This window comes from Engraulis encrasicolus, chromosome 5 (genome assembly GCF_034702125.1).
Source record: "Engraulis encrasicolus isolate BLACKSEA-1 chromosome 5, IST_EnEncr_1.0, whole genome shotgun sequence".
NCBI classification, from domain to species: domain Eukaryota; kingdom Metazoa; phylum Chordata; class Actinopteri; order Clupeiformes; family Engraulidae; genus Engraulis; species Engraulis encrasicolus.
Window position 1 is genome coordinate 48,320,877 of NC_085861.1, and position 23,254 is coordinate 48,344,130.

Here is a 23,254-nt window from a genome sequence, read left to right on the forward strand (position 1 = left end):
TTTTTTGATCGTACAGAGGAAAAAATTGACAAAATGATGGTACAAATACGAGAGTACATCTGGCAACACTGCTGGGCCATTCCTTGGCTGCAAAGGATATAGAAACACTTGATACTTGAACACTTGACATGAAGATCATACAGTATACACTCAACAAGATTGATCTACTCAAACTCAGTTATTTCATAGTTCCATAATAAGACATCCAGTGTGCAACACATACATGTATTGGGCTACAGTGACTAAGCTTGTGAGCCAGCAAATGACCTCCAGAGAAAGGCATAGATTCATGGAAGAAAATCCCCTAAGGGGTCTCACCAACCCAACATAGTGTAACAGTGTTTTGTCAGGTATACAAAAAATTAAAAATAAATAGGCCTACAAGCTAAAAGGAAATACAATATGGTTCAGGACAAATTAACAACTCCCCTCCCGCCCCCATCATTTGAGGTGTGGAGGCTGGGGGAGCACTTTATTCCTAAACCCATTACTCCTTAATCCACCCCTGTTTCCAGGAACTGGGTTGGGGAGGGGGTGGGGGTGCACTTTATACCATATTTTTGCTCTATTTCTGGTTTCAAGAACTGGAATGGGGGTGGGGGTGGGGGGGGTGCATTTTAATGCTTTATTTCTTAATTCCATTCCTTAATCCATTCCTAGGAACCAGCACTGTGCAGCACGGTGACATGGGAAACTCAGATTGAATCTTACTTACTTGCTTATGTATTTCATTGAACTCTACTTTCATTCTCTATTCATTTCGTCTTGCTGCTGTGGATTCCATTAAGCATAGACACTTAATGTTTATGTGGCAGTAACCATAAACAGTCACTGTTTTTTATTATCAATAGCTTCCTCTCATCTGCAGACTCATCCATCTCCTGGCTGGCCCCTGGCAAAACGCTGATTGTGGCACTGTGTGATGCGGAAGGTTTCACATTCCAAAGGCAATGGCTAATGTTCGGGGCTGGACTTGGGTGGTAGCAGCTCAGGGGGGGGTATAAGAAGGGACTGGAGACCACAGAGGAGCAGCACTTCTCAGCCCAGCGATCCAAACCATCACAACCAGCTCCAACTCCGGAGGCCTAACGAGCAAGAGCACGAGCGAGACCCTGACCAACAGGATGAGTCGCAGCCCTGAGAGGATTTCCTCGTACCGCCGGTATTTTGAAGAATGCACCACCGCCGCCGCCGCCACCTCCACCTCCCTGCAGGTGAGGGTGTCCAGCCCCTCTCCCGTCCGCAGGGCGGTCTATAGCCAGCGTGGGGCCAGCTACTCCCGCTCCTCAGCTGCAGCTGCCGGAGTCATGGCCGTGGGACGCAGGGCTGCCTCTGCCTCCTCATCCACCGCAGTTGCCTGCAAGTCCCTGATGATGAGGTAAGATGTGCTCTTCTGCTGCGCTCAGCTCCCGCCCTGAGGGAGAGAATACATGGATACCCCTGAGGTCCTGTGGAGGTCTACCATGCTTAGAGGATGTAGTGTGTGTGTATGTGTATGTGTATGTGAGGGATATCCCCATGGCATTCACCCATAACAGAACGGCAGGCTTTGCAAAATCTGTTTTCTAGCAATAATGTAATTATTTGTTTTTTAAACAGTGATGACCAAATAGACTATTAAGCCATAAGACTATAAGGCCAATAAGCATAAAATGTCCCTCTTTCATTATCATTTCACAGTGGTGGAGCTGGTGCCATGGGTTTGGCGATGGGCGGTGGACAGGCCTTTGATCTGGATGCCGTGGCCGCAGAGAACCAGGAGTTCCGGGGCACTCGTACGAGTGAACGCAAAGAGATGATCGTGCTGAATGACAGGCTGGCTGCATACATCGAAAAGGCATGTGGATTGCATACATTTCTTCCTAATATAACATGCTTTTTACACATACAGTGGGCAACAATACCTGTCCTCCCAAGCTTTCAGGGGGAATTTTGCCATTTTCTCTCTTTGCACTAGAACCCCACCAAACAATGGCATGCATTTACACACACACAGGCTTTAAAGCAATGCGGTGACTAATTCATAATCTATTTGATCCCATGTAATGTTGCTGTGTTCTGAAAGTTTTCCAGTTTCTGCCAGAAGTTGCCTGACTTATTGACATTGGAGTGTGCCGCACAGACTGTCTGCCTAAATTTGAGATGGAGTGGAACAATACTTCCATATTCAAGCATTGCTGCACACACACACACACACACACACACACACACACACACACACACACACACACACACACACACACACACACACACACACACACACACACACACACACACACACACACACACAAACACACATTTATTTGCATGTCTCCTTCCTGTTTTAAAAGGTTCGGTCACTGGAGTCACAGAATAAGGTTCTGGAGACAGAAATCGAGGGCCTGTCAAACCGCTTCCTGAAGCCCACTGGCCTGCGCATGCTCTATGAAGAACAGCTGAGAGACCTGAGGAGCCTTGCAGAACAGATGAGAAGAGAACGGGTATGAAGCATGTGAAATCATAACTATACTATGGTTGGCGAGTGATCACCAAAATGCCCATAAAGACAGCAGTCAAAACATACAGCGCAGTAGCTATGCTTACTACTAGGGTTTTTACACCTGGTCCCTTTCAGCCATTTAAGCGAACTCAGACCTGTGACTCAGCGTGAACCGTACTGAGACCATGTCGAGACCTTTATTGACGTGGTCTCAATACGGTTATGTCAAGTTACATTTGTGACTAGTTGTAATGACTTAAGGAGGGCTCTATCAGAGGACCGGGTGTGATCAAAAAGAGGACTGACATACCATAAAATCCTAAACAGGACCAGAAAGATCAGCCAGTTCTTTTTGTAATACACTCACAATATGAACAAAAACAGAACTGAGTCTTTTTGCTGTCGGTTCACTTTTTGGTCCAAAAAGAGGACCAGGTTTGGTTCACTTAAAGAGGACTAGGTGTGAAAAAGCCCTAAGAAACCTTGCAGAGCTGAGATGAGCAGGGAGCTGTGAATCTCCCCGTTACACACTGTAAACCACAACTATGCTATAGCTTACCTGTGACAAGGGCCGCTGACAGCTTTTACCGGGCCCAGGACAGGGTGATTTGAAAGGGCCCCCCCAACCCCCTAACAATGTAATGGGGACCAAATTGTGGGCCAGGCCCCCACTTTCTCTGGGCCTGGGACAACTGACCCCTTTGCTCCCCCTTGTCGGCTTCCCTGCCTGTTACATTCATAACGGTCATAAAGACAGCAGTCAAGCCATGCAGCCCATTCATGATAATTCATCCTTCATACAAACTCACATATCAATTTGGTGACTACTAGCTGTGGTTTTTAACACATGCATGCATGAAATCGATTAGTATCAAAGATATGCGGTACAGACAAATATTGCTCTTCAACGATTGCTTGTTTTTCTGCACTTTTAAGGACCTGGCTATTGCCGCCAAGGATGCCACCGCTAGCCAGCTTGAGCTGATGAAGGTGAAATATGAAGAAGCCATCGCACTGAGGAAGAAGGCTGAGCTGGACATCGAGAATCTCCGCCCGGTCAGACATTTTGTATTTAGTTGATGGAAACAGACATGAGTAGCCTACTACTAAAGCCTACTGGAAAATTAGCCTAAACGAAGGAGTACTGTACGTTGTCTGCCTCAGACCATTTTAAAGTATGTGAGGTTTGTCAGTAAGTGCTGTTGGGCAATGTATTGGTGGCTGTTTGAGGTGACAGTGACTACATTTCAATTGTGTGTCTACAGGATGTTGATGCCGCCACTTCCTCCCGTATCGCCCTGGAGAAACAGCTGGAGAATCTCCAATTTGAACTTGAGTTCCTCAAGAGGATTCAAAGACAGGTCAGAGTCATGGCTTGGTCATCAGTGACCAGCCTGTATGGACCTGTCTAGTGCTTGTGCATAACATTAAGATATTACATGTATTTAGTGTTTTTTAAAAAAAATATTACTACTAACATTTCCACAGGAAATTGAAGAACTGATGAAGCAGATCTATGCTGCCACTGCTCTCTCTAAAGATGCCTTCGGCCTCCCCGACCTCTCCAGTGCTCTGCAACAGATTCAGAGTGAATACGACACCATCGCCGCCAAAAATCTCCAGGTACCATAAAAAGCCACAAAACACAGCATCAATGATTCAGTAGATGGCATGTATATTTGTTTAACATTTATTTATACTTGTTTATGAATTATTCTTCGTCTTAGGAAATGGATTCATGGTACAATGCTAAATTTGACGACTTGAACAGCAAATCCACAAGCAGCTTGGACAAGATGCGCGGTGCCAGGGAGCAACTTGCAACGGCCAAAATGGAGGTGCACTACCTTTTGGTTTCACTTTTCTATTCTTCATATAAGCAGTGGAACTATTCCCAATATCGAATAATTAGAGGCAGAAGCCTCTTTCTGGAACACAGCAGTGAAGAGCATGTCTCTGTCCACAGATTCAAGGCAAGGAGAGGGACAGGGGACAACTGCAGACCAAACTCGATGGCCTGGAGGCTAGAATTGCGGAAGCACAAGCCAGACATAAGAAAGAACTCCAGGCACTGCAGGTACATTTTTGTCTGATCATTAGATGCACACATTTAATACAATTGTTTTTTCATAAACAATTAATAAACTGTAAATAACATGTACAAACAAATGTGAACACTATGAATCTGCGAACCCCCTAGGCTAGGATTGAAGCACTCCAGCTGGAAATCAAATCCACCAAAGGAAAAATGGCAAAGATCCTCTTGGAGTATCAGGAACTGCTCAATGTCAAGATGAGCCTGGAGATTGAGATCACAACATACAGGTATGTGAGGAGCTATGCACATTCATAATGGAATAAACTGGCATGAAATAAAATGCTAATAATAACATCCCAACCACAGTTAAACCACATGAATAGAATGAGCACAAACCTTTTTCCTAATGTAGTTTTGTCCTTCAATATTTGACTATATCCTGAAATGATGTTGTGTCTTTCTCCTACCTACAGGAAACTGATTGAGGGTGAGGACATTCGCATCGCTGGTATGGTGCAAAAAGGCATAAGCGCCATTGCTGGATCAAGCAGCATGATGTCCTCAACCACGTCAGTTGGAATGGCTAGTGGATTCGCAATGAGTTCTGGAATGTCTGTCAGTGCTGGAATGTCTGTCAGTGCTGGAACGGCAGCAGGAATGGCAGGTGCTGCTTCTGGAATGACATCTGGAATCGGTTGCGCTGGAGCTGGAATTAATGGATCTGTTGACGCTGAAGCTGGAGATGTTGCTGCTGCTGCTGCTGCCGGAACGGGAGGAAATGGGGAAGACCTGGCAGCTAGAGTAGCTGATGGAACTGAATCTGAAGCTGGAGTGGCTGATGGAACTGGATCTGAAGCTGGAGTAGCTGACGGAACTGAATCTGAAGCTGGAGCTGAAGCTGGTTCAGAAGCATGTGAAGGAATTGTTGAGGAAGCTGAATCAGTGGGAGAAGCAGCTGCGTATTCTTATGCTGGAAGTGAAGCCGGATCCCAAGTAGCAGCTGATGCTGACGCTGATGCCGCATCTGTAGCATCTTCAATGGTAATCGGAGCTGATGCTGATGCTGTGGCCACCGCAGCAGCTACATCTAGTGCTGTCAGCCGAGTGTCAGCCGCGCACGCACACACCACCACCATGGAGCAGGCTGTGGAGGTGACCGAGAGGAAGACCTTGCTCATCAGGTGAGGGCATCAAACATACACATACACTTACACTTACACTTACACTTACACTTACACACACACACACACACACACACACACACACACACACACACACACACACACACACACACATACACTGTTAATAGAATTGGTTTAAAAAAAAACTATTGCATAAATGCAATCCATTTCTTGATTGACTCCTAATATTTGGATGTCTGGCTGCTTTCAGGACAGTGATGAACAACGATGAGGTCCTGGAGCATGACACACAGGAGCATAACTACATCATTGAGGGAGCTGCCGATTAGGAGAAGTGATCCAATCCACGAACGACCCCTGACCTTGACCCTTGGCTCTTGACCTTGGAACGATACCATGATGATGACAACATCTGAAAGACTCTTCTCCTTTTAGTGTGTTTGTGTGTGTTCAAAACTGGCTGTGAGATTTTTGCTGTTGGAAAACAACTGCTTCCCAGCAAGGATTAAATAAAAGCTATGAACATCCATTTCTCTGGTCATTGGTTTCATTTTGGGTATATGACAAATAGGCAGCAAAACATAAAATATGCATATGTACAGTACAGGCCAAAAGTTTGGACTCGGCTTCTCATTTTGGCATTCTCTTTATTTTCATGGAGTTTCATTGTGTTTTTTCATGGAGGGCATCAAAACTCTGCAGGAACACATGCCGAATTATGTGCCTACCAAAAATATCATTCTAACTGTTGTCCAACAGCAATGTCAGCTGTCTATCCACCTGACGTCAACACGGCCCAGCTGCACAATTCAACAAGCTTATTTTTTGTCTATTTTCAAGTAACAATGCCCAGTCAGTCATGTATTCATGAATACATACAGTGGTGAATGGACAGCATGAATTCTGGAAATCACCTACTAAAAATATTACACAGTGCACCTTTAAGACAGACTGCTTAGCTGTGCAATTCTCCTACCAAACTCTTTCACTCATCTGTCCCTGAAATCCTAAAGGGTAACTTCTGCCAATTTCAACATGCAGTTGTAATGCTTACACTACCCTGGACTTGTCAGTTCTTGAGTTTTTTTTCTCCTTCAGGCCTTTTCTGAGATCCTGGTCATTGTAAATGGGGCAGGTTTTTGTTTATATAAAAAAAAAACATCTTGATTTATTCCCGATAACATCCGAAAGGTTATGCAACATCAGCAGACAACTACTAGCAAACAGCAATACCTTTTAGGATAATATTTGGAGTAAGCCTATGTTAAGAAAGTTTTTCATGTAAACAAAGTCTGCTCCCATTAGAATAGCTCAGATGTCGGAAAGGGCTGAGTCCGAAAATACAGCAGCACTGGGTACTGACATGTAAAGAGTAGCGGGAGCAATACAATTGTTATTGGTAGAAGTTATCCTTTAATGTTGTATTTTTGTGACTTTAGAGTTCCCATTTGCAGCGTTCACTTTCGACGTTTCAGTCTATTGTCCTTCTTCAAGCAATTCAACCTATTTCTACCATGAAGACTCGAGAGGCAAATGAACGTTATTAACATTTATTGAACAATAGACATGATACAAAAATGCATGAATCCGTTTGGCGAACAATTTACACTTGATATAAAATGCATGAATCTGTTTGGCGAAGGTTCCCGTCTTCGCGTTGAACTCCAGGGTAGGACGGCATATCCTCCAGCGGAGATGGAGGCGGGCGTAGCCTGCCCCCTAACAGACGGGAACCACTGGTGACGGTGGACGGAGGGGTGGTGGTGGCTTCAAAGTCGGCTTAACTGGAAAGCAGAGATCAGAATGAGTGACTGATTTTTAAACAAACGTGAATGCGATCCATTGGCTGAGAGGGAACGATGCCTGAGTGATGCGTAACGGGGAAATCCCCAATCTCGCGTTGTGATTGGTTGACGATCCTGGGCAATGATGACGCATGTATGATCTGTCAAAAGGGAGATTGGATGGTTAGCCTAGTAAGTTTGACAGCCGAGAAATTCGAGTCTCCCTGGTAGAATTTACGCAAGCTCCCATTTATCCTATTCATCAAGTATAGCTTCAAATGGTCAATAGACAAATAAGTAATTTGAATAAACTATATTTATCCAACTGAACAATATTAAAATAATCTATGACTACATGTTTTAAAAAAGGCAGTTCTTAAAGATGTAGTCCTTTGGCCTGTTTGTCCTCTGGTGTGCCACTCGACAGTGTCATACCAGTGGACATTTTACCATAACATCAAGTGACATTTAAGCCCTTGGCACGCTTGCTACGAGCCACAGATGATGCGCGTCGCGGCGCGCAACCGACTGCACATGCTTGCTTTAAAAGCAGTAGACCAACACACAAAATACTGCCGGTGTCATCCAGGGGGCAGAGAGAACAGCATTGTGATCCGGAAATTGGGAACACAGACTCTAAACAAAACATTAAGAAGGACTACCAGGCAAGGAGACGATACTGCTACTACTTCTACATATGCACGCTCCTTCGCCAAAGTGTAACGGGGAGGGATGATAACAAATCGAATGTTTATAATTTCGGACAAGCTTGAGACGCTTTTGAAAAGTTGCCGCCATCGTCGTTTTCTCCAGAAACACTCTCATGGAACTGTGCAGTCTTTCTTACGATCCTACAGAATTTTAACAGTAGATTATTATCCATGATATTGGATAATGTCAGCATTATGAGATGGTGTCACTGCATAGGACAATGTTTGATAAATCCCTACACTTTTCAAACAATATTTAGAGTTAATTATGCCAGGGATGCTCAAACAAATGGCTGAGGTTTGATTGATATGGAGAAATGGAAGCTAATATAATATAATAAGGCGTTAAGTTCTACCAGGAAGATGAGACGGTATCTAGATCAATTACTCACTTGCATTAACCAACAATCACTGCTCTAGTTCTCGATTATACCAGCTTTCTCATATTATCATTCATTTACCTACAGCCAATAGGATTCCTGCACGCTCATTTAAAAACCTCTGTCTATCTCTGCTCTTCTGCTGACTAGAGTAGGCCGGTGTCAACAACCCCACCTCGTCCCCTTCAGCCTCCATTCCCTGTTGATCCCTGCCCTGTGAGGAGGCGATGCGATTGGTCTCTTCCTCGGACGCAGTTAGGTATCTTCTCTTCAGCATTGACACCACAAGTAATGCTGAGCTTGTCTGCTCCAGTCATCGAGATCCTGGGTCAACGGTTCACTCTGTAGCCTGCTCTGGATGCTGCCACCTCTAGCCACCGTCACCAGTTGGTCCCTGTCCTGTGAAAGCGGGGTAGGCCCTCCCCCCCTGCCTCATCCATCGGCAGGATATGTTTCTGCTTCATCAGATTTATTAGAAGCAGGCTGGGGCCTGCATCAAAGAGAATCACTGCTGCATACTTCGGTGTTGTCAATAAATACCTTACATTTCATTTGGTCTATCGAGTCTTTCATGGTAGAACTAGATTTGGGACAGTCTCACCATAAGATAATTTTGTCATTTTAGCTCAAAACTGAGTCTATTTCTCTCTCTCTCACTCAATTTCATTTTCCATTTTGAAAACAGTCCTTCTGATGATGAAAAAAATAATGGAATGAGTTGAGGTTCTGTGGGGGTAAAATAAACTGAATAATCGAACAAAAAACAATAGAGCCACAGTAAAAGACGTAGTAAAAGACACTTGAGTCTCCCAGCTTCACAGATCCCCCCTGACCCAGAAGAGGTGCAGAGGATGAGCCCTGACCGTATGTGTGTATGTGTGTGTGTGTGTCTGTGTCTGTGTGTGTGTGTGTGTGTGTGTGTGTGTGTGTGTGTGTGTGTGTGTGTGTGTGTGTGTGTGTGTGTGTGTGTGGTTATGAACTTGTTATAACACTGTTGTGAGGACCACAACCTGAACTTTCACCTTTGCTGTGAGGACATTTGTAGTTGTGAGGACATTTTGGTCAGTCCTCAAAGCCATTAAATATGTTGTTTTGTCGTTGACGGAAAAACCAAAAGTGAAAATGTTTTTTTTTATTTTTTAATGACAGGTTAAGGTTAGGGATTGTTTTTGTCAGGGCAGTTTAGCATTCACTATTGCTAAAATGCTCTGGAGTCAATGGAAGGTCCTCACAAAGATAGTGATACAAGTGTGTGTGTGTGTGTTTGTGCGTGCGTGCGTGCGTGCGTGCGCGCGTGCGCGCGTGCGCGCGTGCGTGCGTGGTTTAGAATGAAATAAGAAGGCTTGGCAGGCTGTGGGTCTGTGGCAGAAGTGTACATATGGGACTGTGTGTACTTTATTCTCACCAAGCATTCCCTCCTTCTTTATTGTGACAACGGTCAGATCGCATCCCATGTTGTCCTCCTGCAAGGGCAGACAGAGCAGGAGAGGATTCCACTCCAGACGAGCCTCGGGCCTGTCTTGGCCCAAATACGGCCCAGGTACCACTAAGCCAAGCCGTACCAGGGTCATCTGTTATGAATAAACAACAGGATGAGACAGAAGAGAAGAAAGCAAATAGAGAAGAACAAAAGGAGAAGATAGAGTATAAAAGATAATTATGAATCTGTTTGAAAAGGGGCATAGCTCTCAGTGGCAGGAGGGAGACCATGGAAATACAACCCTTCCCTGATTTCTGTATGTAGAGATGTTCACTAGTTTCATCAGTTAATTATTTTGGAACTGGGACATTTTTCACCCTAGAGCCATAAAAGTTTTAACCTAGCCTGATTATCATCGATTTTCAAATCTCTTTGAGATTTGGTCTGACCAAGAGCATGAAAAATAACGTTTCCCAAACGGCCTCCCTTTATTTGCTAATGGTTGTTTGCTTCCCAACAAAGCGGGAGGAGTTCCTGATTTTCCGGGAGCTCAGAAAGTACTTGCATTGCTCTTGACCTGACTAGTAGCAAGGCTGAAGGTGTTGTATCACTAGGAGGGCACAGCCTGGCTAGTTTTAACTCCCTTTCGATGTGCTTCAGACCCATCCATCACTTGCCGGGCCTCTGGTTGGCAGAAGGAACAACATGTGGCTCTGTATGGGGCGGAGGCTCGACATTCCAAAGCTGCTGGAAGCAGACCACCACCTGACCTTTTTGATTGCTCCCATATCACTTCATGTGACGTGCTAATTTCATTTAATGGTGCCTTGTCATCGCATTACGTCAGCAGCACTAATATACATGCGTTCACCGTGTTTATAAACACGGGGATGTGAGGAGGGGCAAGACACTGGCAACCAACCACGTGAGCACATTTTTTGAGCGACAGCGGTTTCCAACAATCAGAGGTTGAGTTGTGCGCAGCTACAGTCGCGCAGCCAGGAGAAGACAAAAATGTAGAATCCATGTATATGGTACAAATCACACTGATTTAAACTGCTTTAACGTGATCTCAAATCACTGGCCCATTGTTTGGGTGCAGATTATATGATATTGTGCCACTTGACTTGAAAACCTGACCCAAAGATAAAATAAACTCAAGATTGGTTTCCTCTAACTCGGTTATTTTTAATGAAATGCCTTAATTTCATAGTTTGATAAAAATACATCCTCTTTGCAACACATGCATGCAAAAGCACATCCAGACAGGCATGGATTAACCCCTTAACACATGCCGTACCTCCAGTGGCAGGCTGTAATAGACGAATTGAAAAGTGAACTACCATAGTACTACAATACAATGACAGAAGGCATTTAGTGATGCACAATTTCTTGGTCATCGCTATTCTGGTAACTGCCAATGTATAACGCCGTGTCTTAACACAATAATGTCCAGCCGGTCACCAGTGACCGGATTTGATACTTCTCCAAAAACACATCTATAACTCTGTGAGTTTTGGTCATTCAAACATAGAAGTGACACCATTAAAAACCTTGAAACTTTTAGTTTCCAAATATATACTGACAATTATCACATGGAAAGTGACAGGAGGGTTGGGGCCATCAGAGTTGTCACAGGTCCATCTAATTAGTATTTAATTTGCATAGAAACTGGCTTGACTTACAATTACTCTTTCACACTTTGTAAGGAAACAACACAACATTTCTAAAGGCTGGTTAATGGAAGAACATTCCCATATGGGGCCTCACCAACGCAGTGGTATAGTGTAACCTCGTCAGGTATACAACAAATTACAGATAAATAAAATGAAACATAATATGCTATGGTCCAGGACAACTTCTCAGCCCAACTACCTTCATCTTTTGATGGGTGGCGGCAGGGAGAGCACTTTATTCCTTAATTTCTTAACCCATCCCTGTTTGCAGGAACTAGGTTGGGGCGTGGGGGCACTTGATACCACAATGTCTAAATCTATTTCTTGTTTTGAGAGGTGGGATTGAGGGAGGAGGCGGTAATTTATTCCTTTTTTCCGTAATCTTTTCCTGCTCCCAGGAGCCAGCACTGTACAGTATGGTGACGTGGAAAACTGAGATTGAACTCTGTGTTTATGTATAACTCTATGTTATGTATTTCATCTCCAGACTAATCCATCACCCTTCTGGCCCCTGGCAGAACGCTGACTGTGGCACTGTCTGGTGCGGAAGGTTTCACATTCCAAAGGCACTGGCTAATGTTTGGGGCTGGACTTGGGAGGTAGCAGCTCAGGGAGGTATAAGAAGGGACTTGAGACCACAGAGGAGCAGCACTTCTCAGCCCAGCGATCCAAACCATCGGCACCAGCTCCAACTCCAGACACCTTACGGAGATAGACCCACCCCAAGAAAGCACGAGCGAGTCCCTGACCGCCAGGATGAATCACAGCCCAGAGAGGATTTCCTCGTACCGCCGGTATTTTGAAGAATGCACCACTGCCGCCGCAGCCACCTCCAACTCTCTGCAGATGAGGGTGTCCAGCCCCTCTCCTGTCCGCAGGGCGGTCCAAAGCCAGCGTGGGGCCAGCTACTCTCGCTCCTCCGCTGCAGCTGCCGGAGTCATGGCCGTGGGACGCAGGGCTGCCTCTGCCTCCCGCTCCTCCGTTGCCCTGATGGTGAGGTAAGACTTGCTCTGCCTGCAGCCCTCTGCTCTCGACCTGGGGGAGAGAATACATCGATAGGCCCCTGAGGTCCTGTGGAAGTCATAGGTCTACCATGTTTACAGGGTGTGGTGTGTGTGTTTGTGTATGTGAGGGATATCCCCATGGCATTCACCCATAACAGAATGGCAGGCTTTGTAAAAACTGTTTTCATGCAATCAGGTAATTGTTTTGTTTTTAAACAGTGATGACCAAATAGACCTACGCACATGTAGCATTGAAGCGGCACAAGGTAGGATGACGTCGTGTGTCCGTGGCATGCCTGTCTCATAATCTACACGTTAATGAAACAATATTGTTCAAATAAATTAGCTGTGAGAATGTTTTTCATCACGGAATGCCAGCAGTTGATAAGAATCTGAAAACGGTATATAAAGCAATTTTTTATATGAAAAGTCCCACAACACTTCCTCAAACCGCTCTGTCAAAAAGTTGCATTTGGGGTTTTGTGACAGCCGACCGTGGAAGTGGCCGCGAGAGTCATCATTCACTTACGAACGATTCACATAACCATCGACTGACTCGGGACAGTGATTAATTAAACGTTTAATCCTACCTGGAGCCCTGTTAAGCATAAAATGTCCTGCTGTCATTTATCATTTCACAGTGGTGGAGCTGGTGCCATGGGTATGGCGATGGGCGGTGGACAGTCCGTGGATCTGGATGCCGTGGCCGCAGAGAACCAGGAGTTCCGGGGCACTCGTACTAGCCAGCGCAAGGAGATGATCGTGCTGAATGACAGGCTGGCTGCATACATCGAAAAGGCATGTGGATTACACATTTCCTCCTTCATATAACATGCTTTTTGCACATACTGTAGGCAAAAATACCTGTCCTCCCAAGCTTTCATGATGGGGGAATTTTGCCATTTTCTCTCTTTGCACTAGAGCCCTAGCCTGAATATCAGCGACGTTCAAATCTCTTCGAGACTTGATCTGACCAAGAGCATAACAATTAACATTTCCCAAACGACATGGTTGACCCGCCTCCCTTGGTTTGCTTATGGTTGTTTGCTTACCGACAAAGTGGGAAGAGTTCCCATATTTTCGGGAACTCAAAAAGTACTTGCATTGCTCTTGACCTGATAGTTGCAACGCTGAAAGTGTTGCGTCACTAGGAGGGCACGGCCTGGCTACTAGAACCCCACCAAACAAAGGGATGCATGTACACACACACACACACTTTACAGTAATGCGGTGACTAATTCATAATCTATTTGATCCCATATAATGTTGCTGTGTTCTGAAAGTTTTCCAGTTTCTGCCAGAAGTTGCCTGACTTATTGACATTGGAGTGTCACATCAGACTGCACAGACTGCCTGCCTAAATTTGTCTTCAGGCCGCAGAGATGGAGTGGAAAAGTACCTCCATATTCAAGCATTGCTGCACACAAAGACACACACAAACACACACACACACACACACACACACACACACACACACATACTTATTTGTGTGTCTCCTTCCTGTTTTAAAAGGTTCGGTCACTGGAGTCACAGAATAAGGTTCTGGAGACAGAAATCGAGGGCCTGTCAAACCGCTTCCTGAAGCCCACTGGCCTGCGCATGCTCTATGAAGAACAGCTGAGAGAACTGAGGAGCCTTGCAGAACAGATGAGGAGAGAACGGGTATGAAGCACGCTGAAATCATAACTATGTTATTAGGTTGGAAAGTGATCACCAAAATGCCCATAAAGACAGCAGTTAATACATACAGTGCAGTACATCTATGCTTACTAATAGGGTTTTCACACCAGGTCCCTTTCAGCCATTTAAAGAGGTATGCCACTATTTTGGGGCTTAATACAGTTAAAATCGTTGGCTGAGGTTTATAAAGGTGGTAAAGTGTCTTATTTTTCATGTTAAGCATTGTCTTGCTTTAAGACAAGTTAAAAGAGGGAGTATGTCGCTAAGCTAGTGAAAGTCAATGGATCCGTGTAGCATGTAGCAATGCTACACGGATCCATTGACTTTCACTAGCTTAGCGGCATGCTCCCTCTTTTAACTTGTCTTAAAGCAAGACAACCGCTTACATGAAAAATAAGACACTTTACCACCTTTATAAACCCCCAGCCAACGATTTTAACTGTATTAAGCCCCAAAATAGTGGCATACCCATTTAAGTGAACTCAGACCTTTGACTCAGCGTGAACCGTATTGAGAACCGTAGTAAGACCGTTATTGACATGGTCTCAACAGTTCGCTTATGAGTTCTGTCAAGTTACATTTGTGACTAGGTGTCATTACTTAAGGAGGGCTCTTGAGGACCGGGTGTGATCAAAAAGAGGACTGCCACACCATAAAAGCCTAAATAGAACCAGAAAGATCACTCACAATATGAACAAAAAAACAGAACTGAGTCCTTTTGCTATCGGTTCACTTTTTGGTCCACTTATAAAGGACCAGGTTTGGTTCACTTTGGTTCACTCACAAAGAGGACTAGGTGTGGAAAAACCCTAAGAAACCTTGCAGAGCTGTGATGAGCAGGGAATACCCTGTGAATCTCACAGTTACATACTGTAAACCACAACTATGCTATAGCTAACCTGTGGCCAGGGCCGCTGACACCTGCTGACTTTTCTGGGCTCAGGACAGGGTGATTTGAAAGGGCCTCCTAAACCCCCAAACAATGTAATGAGGACCCAATTGTGGTCCCGGCCCCCTCTTTCTCTGGGCCTGGGACGGCTGACACCTTTGAAGACCCCCCCCCTTGTCGGCTTCCCTGCTTGTGATATTCATAACGGTCATAAAGACAGCAGTCAAGCCATGCAGCACATTCATGATAATTCATCCTTCATACAAACTCACATACCAATTTGGTGACTACTAGCTGTGGTTTTAACACATACAAACCCCAACTCCGATGAAGTTGGGACGTTTGGTAAACAGTGAATAAAATCAAAATGCTATCATTTTCAAAACATTCAATCTATTCATTACATGGAGAATAGTGAAAAGATAACATATTAAGTGTTAATACCGAGAAAAAATATTGTTTTGGGGGACATATGTACTCATTTCTAATTTGATAAATCCAAGACGTCTCAAAAGAGTTGGGACGGGGACAATAAATGGCAGCAAATGTCGAGAAAGACTAAAAACAAAACAAAAGACAACACTTAACAGTTAAATACATTAACCGATGAGATGATTTTATATAAAAAACAGTGTTAATTCCTATCTTGGACATGATTTCGCCAGCGTATATGGTGGGTGTATTCCTTGTCATGTTTTGCAATGTTTTCCTTTCTGTAGTGCTTACAGTGTGACAGGTCTTGACCAAAAACCCACCATTTTATCACCTGCTGGTCCTTATGATGGAGCCAAACTGTTAAAACATAGTAGAGAATGCAATTTGACCTTACTATGTGGCAGTAATCGAAGATCTCCCTTCAAAATATAATGCATGAGTGGCTTTTCATGCTGTTTAAAACCCATTTATACCATTCAGCACTGTATTTAAGTCTACAGATGAGTGAGAACATCTTAACCAATGCACTACTGCATCCGCATGCCATCATGGAGGCTGACTTTTGAAGCTAGCACTAACACAAGTTGGATGGTCCATTTTCCCTGTAGCACAGGATGTGCAATGCTCTATTATTGTCAAAAAGAATGGACTTCTACAACTTCTGCTGACTTCTGTAAGCAAAGGACAGTTTCCCATGTCTTCTGGGTCTATTTCAAGTGAGCTCAGGTGCTTAGGAGAATCTCAAACCCCTGTATCATTTTCATGCATTAAGCATTCTTAATATGGTCAATTTTCAATAGCTCTAGCACTCCAGGAATTAGAGTGAGACTACAGCCAATATATATTTCATGATGTCATGAACCTATACAATGATTTTATTAACAAAAATATATCTTATATACACTCAATCGTGGTAAATCAAAGGGAATTCAAAAATGTATGTAATAACTATGGTAATTATTCCCTTTGCATCTTTAATTCTGAGTGACTCAGCCTCTCTGTGATGATCTTGTACCTGGACACCTATATTGTCCGTCAGTACAATTCATTTTGAAATGTTCTTCTTTGTTGTTTTATCTTATTTGGATGTTTACTAAATGTCACTGATCCCCGTCCCAACTCTTTTGAGACGTGTTGGATTTATCAAATTAGAAATGAGTACATATGTACCCCAAAACAATATTTTTCTCGGTTTTAACACTTAATATGTTGTCTTTTCACTATTCTCCATCTAATGAATAGATTGAATGTTTTGAAAATGATAGCATTTTGATTTCATTCACTGTTTACCAAACGTCCCAACTTCATCGGAGTTGGGGTTTGTACATGCATGAAATCGGTTAGTGTCAAAGATATGCGGTACAGAAAAATATTGTTCTTCAACGATTGCTTGTTTTTCTGCACTTTTAAGGACCTGGCTATTGCCGCCAAGGATGCCACCGCTAGCCAGCTTGAGCTGATGAAGGTGAAATATGAAGAAGCCATCGCACTGAGGAAGAAGGCTGAGATGGACATCGAGAATCTCCGCCCGGTCAGACATTTTGTATTTAGTTGATGGAAACAGACATGAGTAGCCTACTACTAAAGCCTACTGGAAAATTAGTCTAAACGAAGGAGTACTGTGCGTTGTCTGCCTCAGACCATTTAAAGTATGTGAGGTTTGTCAGTCAGTGCTGTTGGGCAATGTATTGGGTGGTTGTTTGAGGTGACAGTGACTGCATTTCAATTGTGTGTCTACAGGATGTTGATGCCGCCACTTCCTCCCGTATCGCCCTGGAGAAACAGCTGGAGAATCTCCAATTTGAACTTGAGTTCCTCAAGAGGATTCAAAGACAGGTCAGAGTCATGGCTTGGTCATTAGTGACCAGCCTGTATGGACCTATCTAGTGCTTGTGCATAACATTAAGATATTACCTACATGTGTTTTGTGTGTGTTTCTCAATATTACTACTAACATTTCTACAGGAAATTGAAGAACTGATGAAGCAGATCTATGCTGCCACTGCTCTCTCTAAAGATGCCTTTGGCCTCCCCGACCTCTCCAGTGCTCTGCAACAGATTCAGAGTGAATACGACACCATCGCCGCCAAAAATCTCCAGGTACCATAAAAAGCCACAAAACACAGCATCAATGATTCAGTAGATGGCATGTCTATTTGTTTAACATTCATTTACACTTGTTTATTAATTATTCTTCGCCTTAGGAAATGGATTCATGGTACAATGCTAAATTTGATGACTTGAACAGCAAATCCACAAGCAGCTTGGACAAGATGCGCGGTGCCAGGGAGCAACTTGCAACGGCCAAAATGGAGGTGCACTACCTTTTGGTTTCACTTTTCTATATTTCATATAAGCAGTGGAACTATTCCCAATATCGAATAATTAGAGGCAGAAGCCTCTTTCTGGAACACAGCAGTGAAGAGCATGTCTCTGTCCACAGATTCAAGGCAAGGAGAGGGACAGGGGACAACTGCAGACCAAACTCGATGGCCTGGAGGCTAGAATTGCTGAAGCACAAGCCAGGCATAAGAAAGAACTCCAAGCACTGCAGGTACATTTCTGTCTCATCATTAGATGCACACATGTAATACAATTGTTTTTTTCATAAACAATTAATAAACTGTAAACAAAATGTTATTAATGAAAAAACAAATGTGAACACTATGAATCTCAAAAGAAAGTGAATAAAGAAGCACTCATCAGATTTCTTATTTCATTTTTAATCGCCTCACATCATAGACGTTTCGGGCTTACACCCTTCTTCAGTGTGAAATGGCGAACTGAAGAACGGTGTAAGCCCGAAACGTCTGTGATGTGAGGCGATTAAAAATTAAAAAAGAAATCTGATGAGTGCTTCTTTATTCACTTTCTTTTGAGATTTGAGTTCATTCATTGACGAAGTTAAGCACCCAGTGTAAAGTATAAGGAGACAAGGTGTTGAGCGTGCTTCCTGATCTTTCTAACACTATGAATCTGCAAACCCCCTAGGCCAGGATTGAAGCACTCCAGCTGGAAATCAAATCCACCAAGGGCAAAATGGCAAAGATCCTCTTGGAGTATCAGGAACTGCTCAATGTCAAGATGAGCCTGGAGATTGAGATCACAACATACAGGTATGTGAGGAATTACGCACATTCATAATGGAATAAACTGGCATGAAATAAAATGCTAATAATTACATCCCAACCACAGTTAAACCTCATGTATAGACTGAGCACAAACCTTTTTCCTGATGTAGTTTTGTCCTTCAATATTTGACTGTATCCTCAAATGATGTTGTGTCTTTCTCCTACCTACTGTACAGGAAACTGATTGAGGGTGAGGACATTCGCATCGCTGGTATGGTGCAAAAAGGCATGAGCGCCATTGCTGGATCAAGCAGCATGATGTCCTCAACCACGTCAGTTGGAATGGCTAGTGGATTCGCAATGAGTTCTGGAATGTCTGTCAGTGCTGGAATGGCAGCAGGAATGGCAGGTGCTGCTTTTGGAATGGCATCTGGAATTGGTTGCGCTGGAGCTGGAATTAATGGATCTGTTGACGCTGAAGCTGGAGATGTTGCTGCTGCTGCCGGAACGGGAGGAAATGGGGAAGACCTGGCAGCTAGAGTAGCTGATGGAACTGGATCTGAAGCTGGAGTGGCTGATGGAACTGGATCTGAAGCTGGAGTAGCTGACGGAACTGAATCTGAAGCTGGAGCTGAAGCTGGTTCAGAAGCATGTGAAGGAATTGTTGAGGAAGCTGGATCAGTGGGAGAAGCAGCTGCGTATTCGTATGCTGAAAGTGAAGCCGGATCCCAAGTAGCAGCTGATGCTGACGCTGATGCCGCATCTGTAGCATCTTCAATGGCAATGGGAGTTGATGCTGCTGCTGTGGCTGCTTCAGCAGCTACATCTAGTGCTGTCAGTCGAGTGTCAGCCGCGCACGCACACACCACCACCATGGAGCAGGCTGTGGAGGTGACCGAGAGGAAGACCTTGCTCATCAGGTGAGGGCATCAAACATACACATACACTTACACTTACACTTACACTTACACACACACACACACACACACACACACACACACACACACACACACACACACACACACACACACACATACACAAACACACACACACACACACACACACATACACACACACACACACACACACACACACATACACACACACACACCAAGGTCAATTTAAAGTGAAACTGTGAATCAGTTTCAGTTACACACACTCTCTGTCACAAACACACACCTCAAGCCCAATTTAAATGTTATCCAAAAATGCAATTACTAATAATATTCAAAGAACACAAAGATGACAAGTAGTATTAAAACTGTATATAGAATTGGTTTAAAAAAACTATTGCATAAATGCAATCCATTTCTTGATTGACTTCTAATATTTGGATGTCTGGCTGCTTTCAGGACAGTGATGAACAACGATGAGGTCCTGGAGCATGACACACAGGAGCATAACTACATCATTGAGGGAGCCGCCGATTAGGAGTAATGATCCAGTCCACGAACGACCCCTGACCTTGACCCTTGGCTCTTGACCTTGGAACGATACCATGACGATGACAACATTTGAAATACACTTCTCCCTCTGAGTGTGTTTGTGTGTGTTCAAAACTGGCTGTGAGATTTTTACTGTTGGAAAACAACTGCATCCAAGCAAGGATTAAATAAAAGCTATGAACATTCATTTCTCTGGTCATTGGTTTCATTTTGGGGAATATGACAAATAGGCAGCAAAACATAAAATATGCACATGTACAGTATATGTACAGTACAGGCCAAAAGTTTGGACTCGGCTTCTCATTTTGGCATTCTCTTTATTTTCATGGAGTTTCATTGTGTTTTTTCATGGAGGGCATCAAAACTCTGCAGGAACACATGTCGAATTATGTGCCTACCAAAAATATCATTCTAACTGTTGTCCAACAGCAATGTCAGCTGTCTATCCACCTGACGTCAACACGGCCCAGCTGCACAATTCAACAAGCTTATTTTTGTCTATTTTCAAGTATCAATGCCCAGTCAGTCATGTATTCATGAATACATACAGTTGTGAATGGACAGCATGAATTCTGGAAATCACCTACTAAAAATATTACACAGTGCACCTTTCAGACAGACTGCTTAACTGTGCAATTCTCCTACCAAACTCTTTCACTCATCTGTCCCTGAAATCCCAAAGGGTAACTTCTGCCAATTTCAACATGCAGTTGTAATGCTCACACTACCCTGGACTTGTCAGTACCTGAGTGTTTTTTCCCTTCAGCCTTTTCTGAGATCCTGGTCATTGTAAATGGGGCAGGTTTTTGTTTATATTAAAAAAAAACATCTTGATTTATTCCCGATAACATCCGAAAGGTTATGCAACATCAGCAGACAACTACTAGCAAACAGCGATACCGTTTGGGATAATATTTGGAGTAAGCCTATGTTAAGAAAGTTTTTCATGTAAACAAAGTCTGCTCCCATTAGAATAGCTCAGATGTCGGAAAGGGCTGAGTCGAAAAATACAGCAGCACTGGGTACTGACATGTCAAGGGTAGCGGGAGCAATACAACAGCATATTGTTATTGGCAGAAGTTATCCTTTAATGTTGTATTTTTGTGACTTTAGAGTTCCCATTTGCAGCGTTCACTTTCGACGTTTCAGTCTATTGTCCTTCTTCAAGCAATTCAACCTATTTATCCTATTCATTAAGTATAGCTTCAAATGGTCAATAGACAAATAAGTAATTTGAATAAACTATATTTGAAGAGCTCTTTTCCAAAATGAGATATATCCATTTTATAGAATGTTGGGAAATTGACATTTTTGTATTGGTCATTCCATTAAAATGCTTTGCAAAATGCATTTTTTATAGAGGTTTTGAATTATGTTCTCAAAATATTTGAATGGCAAGAATTCACACATAGATGATAGGACATCTTAACAGTCAATTCCAATATTAAAATGCAAAAAGTCAAAAATGGTGGATATAGCGTTTTGGAAAAGAGCTCTTCATTTATCCAATCGAACAATATTAAAATGATCTATGACTACATGTTTTAAAAAAGGCAGTTCTTAAAGATGTAGTTCTTTGGCCTGTTTGTCCTCTGGTGTGCCACTCGACAGTGCCATACCAGTGGACATTTTACCATAACATCAAGTGACATTTCAGCCCTTGGAACGCTTGCTGCGCGCCAACTGCACATGCTTGCTTTAAAAGCAGTAGACCAACACACAAAATACTGCCGGTGTCATCCAGGGGGCAGAGAGAACAGCATTGTGATCCGGAAATTGGGAACACAGACTGTAAACAAAACATTAAGAAGGACTACCAGGCAAGTAGACGATACTGCTACTACTTCTACATTTGCACGCTCCTTCGCCAAAGTGTAACAGGGAGGGATGATCACAAATCGAATGTTTATAATTTCGGAAAAGCTTGAGACGCTCTTGAAAAGTTGTCGCCATCTGCGTTTTCTCCAGAAACACTCTCATGGAACTGTGCAGTCTTTCTTACGATCCTACAGAATTTTAACAGTAGATTATTATCCATGATATTGGATAATGTCAGCATTAGGACATGGTGTCACTGCATAGGACATTGTTTTTATAGACAATGTTTGATAAATCCCTACACTTTTCAAACAATATTTAGAGTTAATTATGCCAGAGATGTTCAAACAAATGGCTGAGGTTTGATTGATATGGAGAAATGAAAGCTAATATAAGGCGTTAAGTTCTACCAGGAAGATGAGACGGTATCTAGCTCAATTGCTCACTTGCATTAACCAACAATCACTGCTCTAGTTCTCGATTATACCAGCTTTCTCATATTATCATTCATTTACCTACAGCCAATAGGATTCCTGCACGCTCATTTAAAAACCTCTGTCTATCTCTGCTCTTCTAGAGTATGCCGGTGTCAACAACCCCACCTCCTCCCCTTCAGCCTCCATTCCCTGTTGATCCCTGCCCTGTGAGGAGGCGATGCGATTGGCCTCTTCCTCGGACGCAGTTAGTTAGCCACCGTCACCAGTTGGTCCCTGTCCTGTGAAAGCGGGGTAGGCCCTCCCCCCCTGCCTCATCCATCGGCAGGATATGTTCCTGCTTCATCAGATTTATTTGAAGCAGGCGGGGGCCTGCATCAAAGAGAATCACTACTGCATACTTCGGTGTTGTCAATAAATACCTTACATTTCATTTGGTCTATCGAGTCTTTCATGGTAGAACTAGATTTGGGATAGTCTCACCATAAGATAATTTTGTCATTTTAGCTCAAAACTGAGTCTATTTCTCTCTCTCTCACTCAATTTCATTTTCCATTTTGAAAACAGTCCTTCTGATGATGAAAAAAATAATGGAATGAGTTGAGGTTCTGTGGGGGTAAAATAAACTGAATAATCGAACAAAAAACAATAGAGCCACAGTAAAAGACGTAGTAAAAGACACTTGAGTCTCCCAGCTTCACAGATCCCCCCTGACCCAGAAGAGGTGCAGAGGATGAGCCCTGACCGTATGTGTGTATGTGTGTGTGTGTGTGTGTGTCTGTGTCTGTGTGTGTGTGTGTGTGTGTGTGTGTGTGTGTGTGGGTGTGTGTGTGTGTGTGTGTGTGTGTG

General features: G+C 43.5%; 2 protein-coding genes across 2 annotated transcripts; both read left to right on the plus strand.

The window, feature by feature from the left end:
• The first annotated feature begins 1,052 nt into the window (after positions 1-1,052).
• Positions 1,053-6,138, plus strand: LOC134448619 (desmin-like). The gene is made up of 11 exons (XM_063198291.1): positions 1,053-1,378; positions 1,681-1,837; positions 2,331-2,480; positions 3,416-3,535; positions 3,745-3,840; positions 3,968-4,102; positions 4,207-4,317; positions 4,446-4,556; positions 4,680-4,804; positions 4,991-5,698; positions 5,910-6,138. Exons 1-11 carry the CDS (start codon positions 1,125-1,127, stop codon positions 5,986-5,988), a joined length of 2,046 nt encoding a protein of 681 aa, XP_063054361.1. The 5' UTR covers positions 1,053-1,124; the 3' UTR covers positions 5,989-6,138.
• A 6,186-nt stretch (positions 6,139-12,324) lies between these two features.
• On the plus strand, positions 12,325-20,297 carry LOC134448620 (desmin-like). Its single transcript, XM_063198292.1, has 11 exons — positions 12,325-12,627; positions 13,275-13,431; positions 14,146-14,295; positions 17,049-17,168; positions 17,378-17,473; positions 17,603-17,737; positions 17,842-17,952; positions 18,081-18,191; positions 18,629-18,753; positions 18,945-19,628; positions 20,061-20,297. The coding sequence occupies exons 1-11, from the start codon at positions 12,386-12,388 to the stop codon at positions 20,137-20,139; spliced, it is 2,010 nt and encodes a 669-aa protein (XP_063054362.1). The 5' UTR covers positions 12,325-12,385; the 3' UTR covers positions 20,140-20,297.
• The last annotated feature ends 2,957 nt before the right edge of the window (positions 20,298-23,254 follow it).

Excerpts from the sequence above, each read along its gene's own strand:
- LOC134448619 (XM_063198291.1), top strand. The coding sequence starts at position 1,125 with ATGAGTCGCAGCCCTGAGAGGATTTCCTCGTACCGCCGGTATTTTGAA. Across the intron at positions 1,838-2,330 it reads TGGCTGCATACATCGAAAAG|GTTCGGTCACTGGAGTCACA; the intron begins GCATGTGGATTG and ends CTGTTTTAAAAG. Across the intron at positions 4,805-4,990 it reads ATTGAGATCACAACATACAG|GAAACTGATTGAGGGTGAGG; the intron begins GTATGTGAGGAG and ends TCCTACCTACAG.
- LOC134448620 (XM_063198292.1), top strand. The coding sequence starts at position 12,386 with ATGAATCACAGCCCAGAGAGGATTTCCTCGTACCGCCGGTATTTTGAA. Across the intron at positions 17,738-17,841 it reads TCGCCGCCAAAAATCTCCAG|GAAATGGATTCATGGTACAA; the intron begins GTACCATAAAAA and ends TCTTCGCCTTAG. Across the intron at positions 18,754-18,944 it reads ATTGAGATCACAACATACAG|GAAACTGATTGAGGGTGAGG; the intron begins GTATGTGAGGAA and ends CCTACTGTACAG.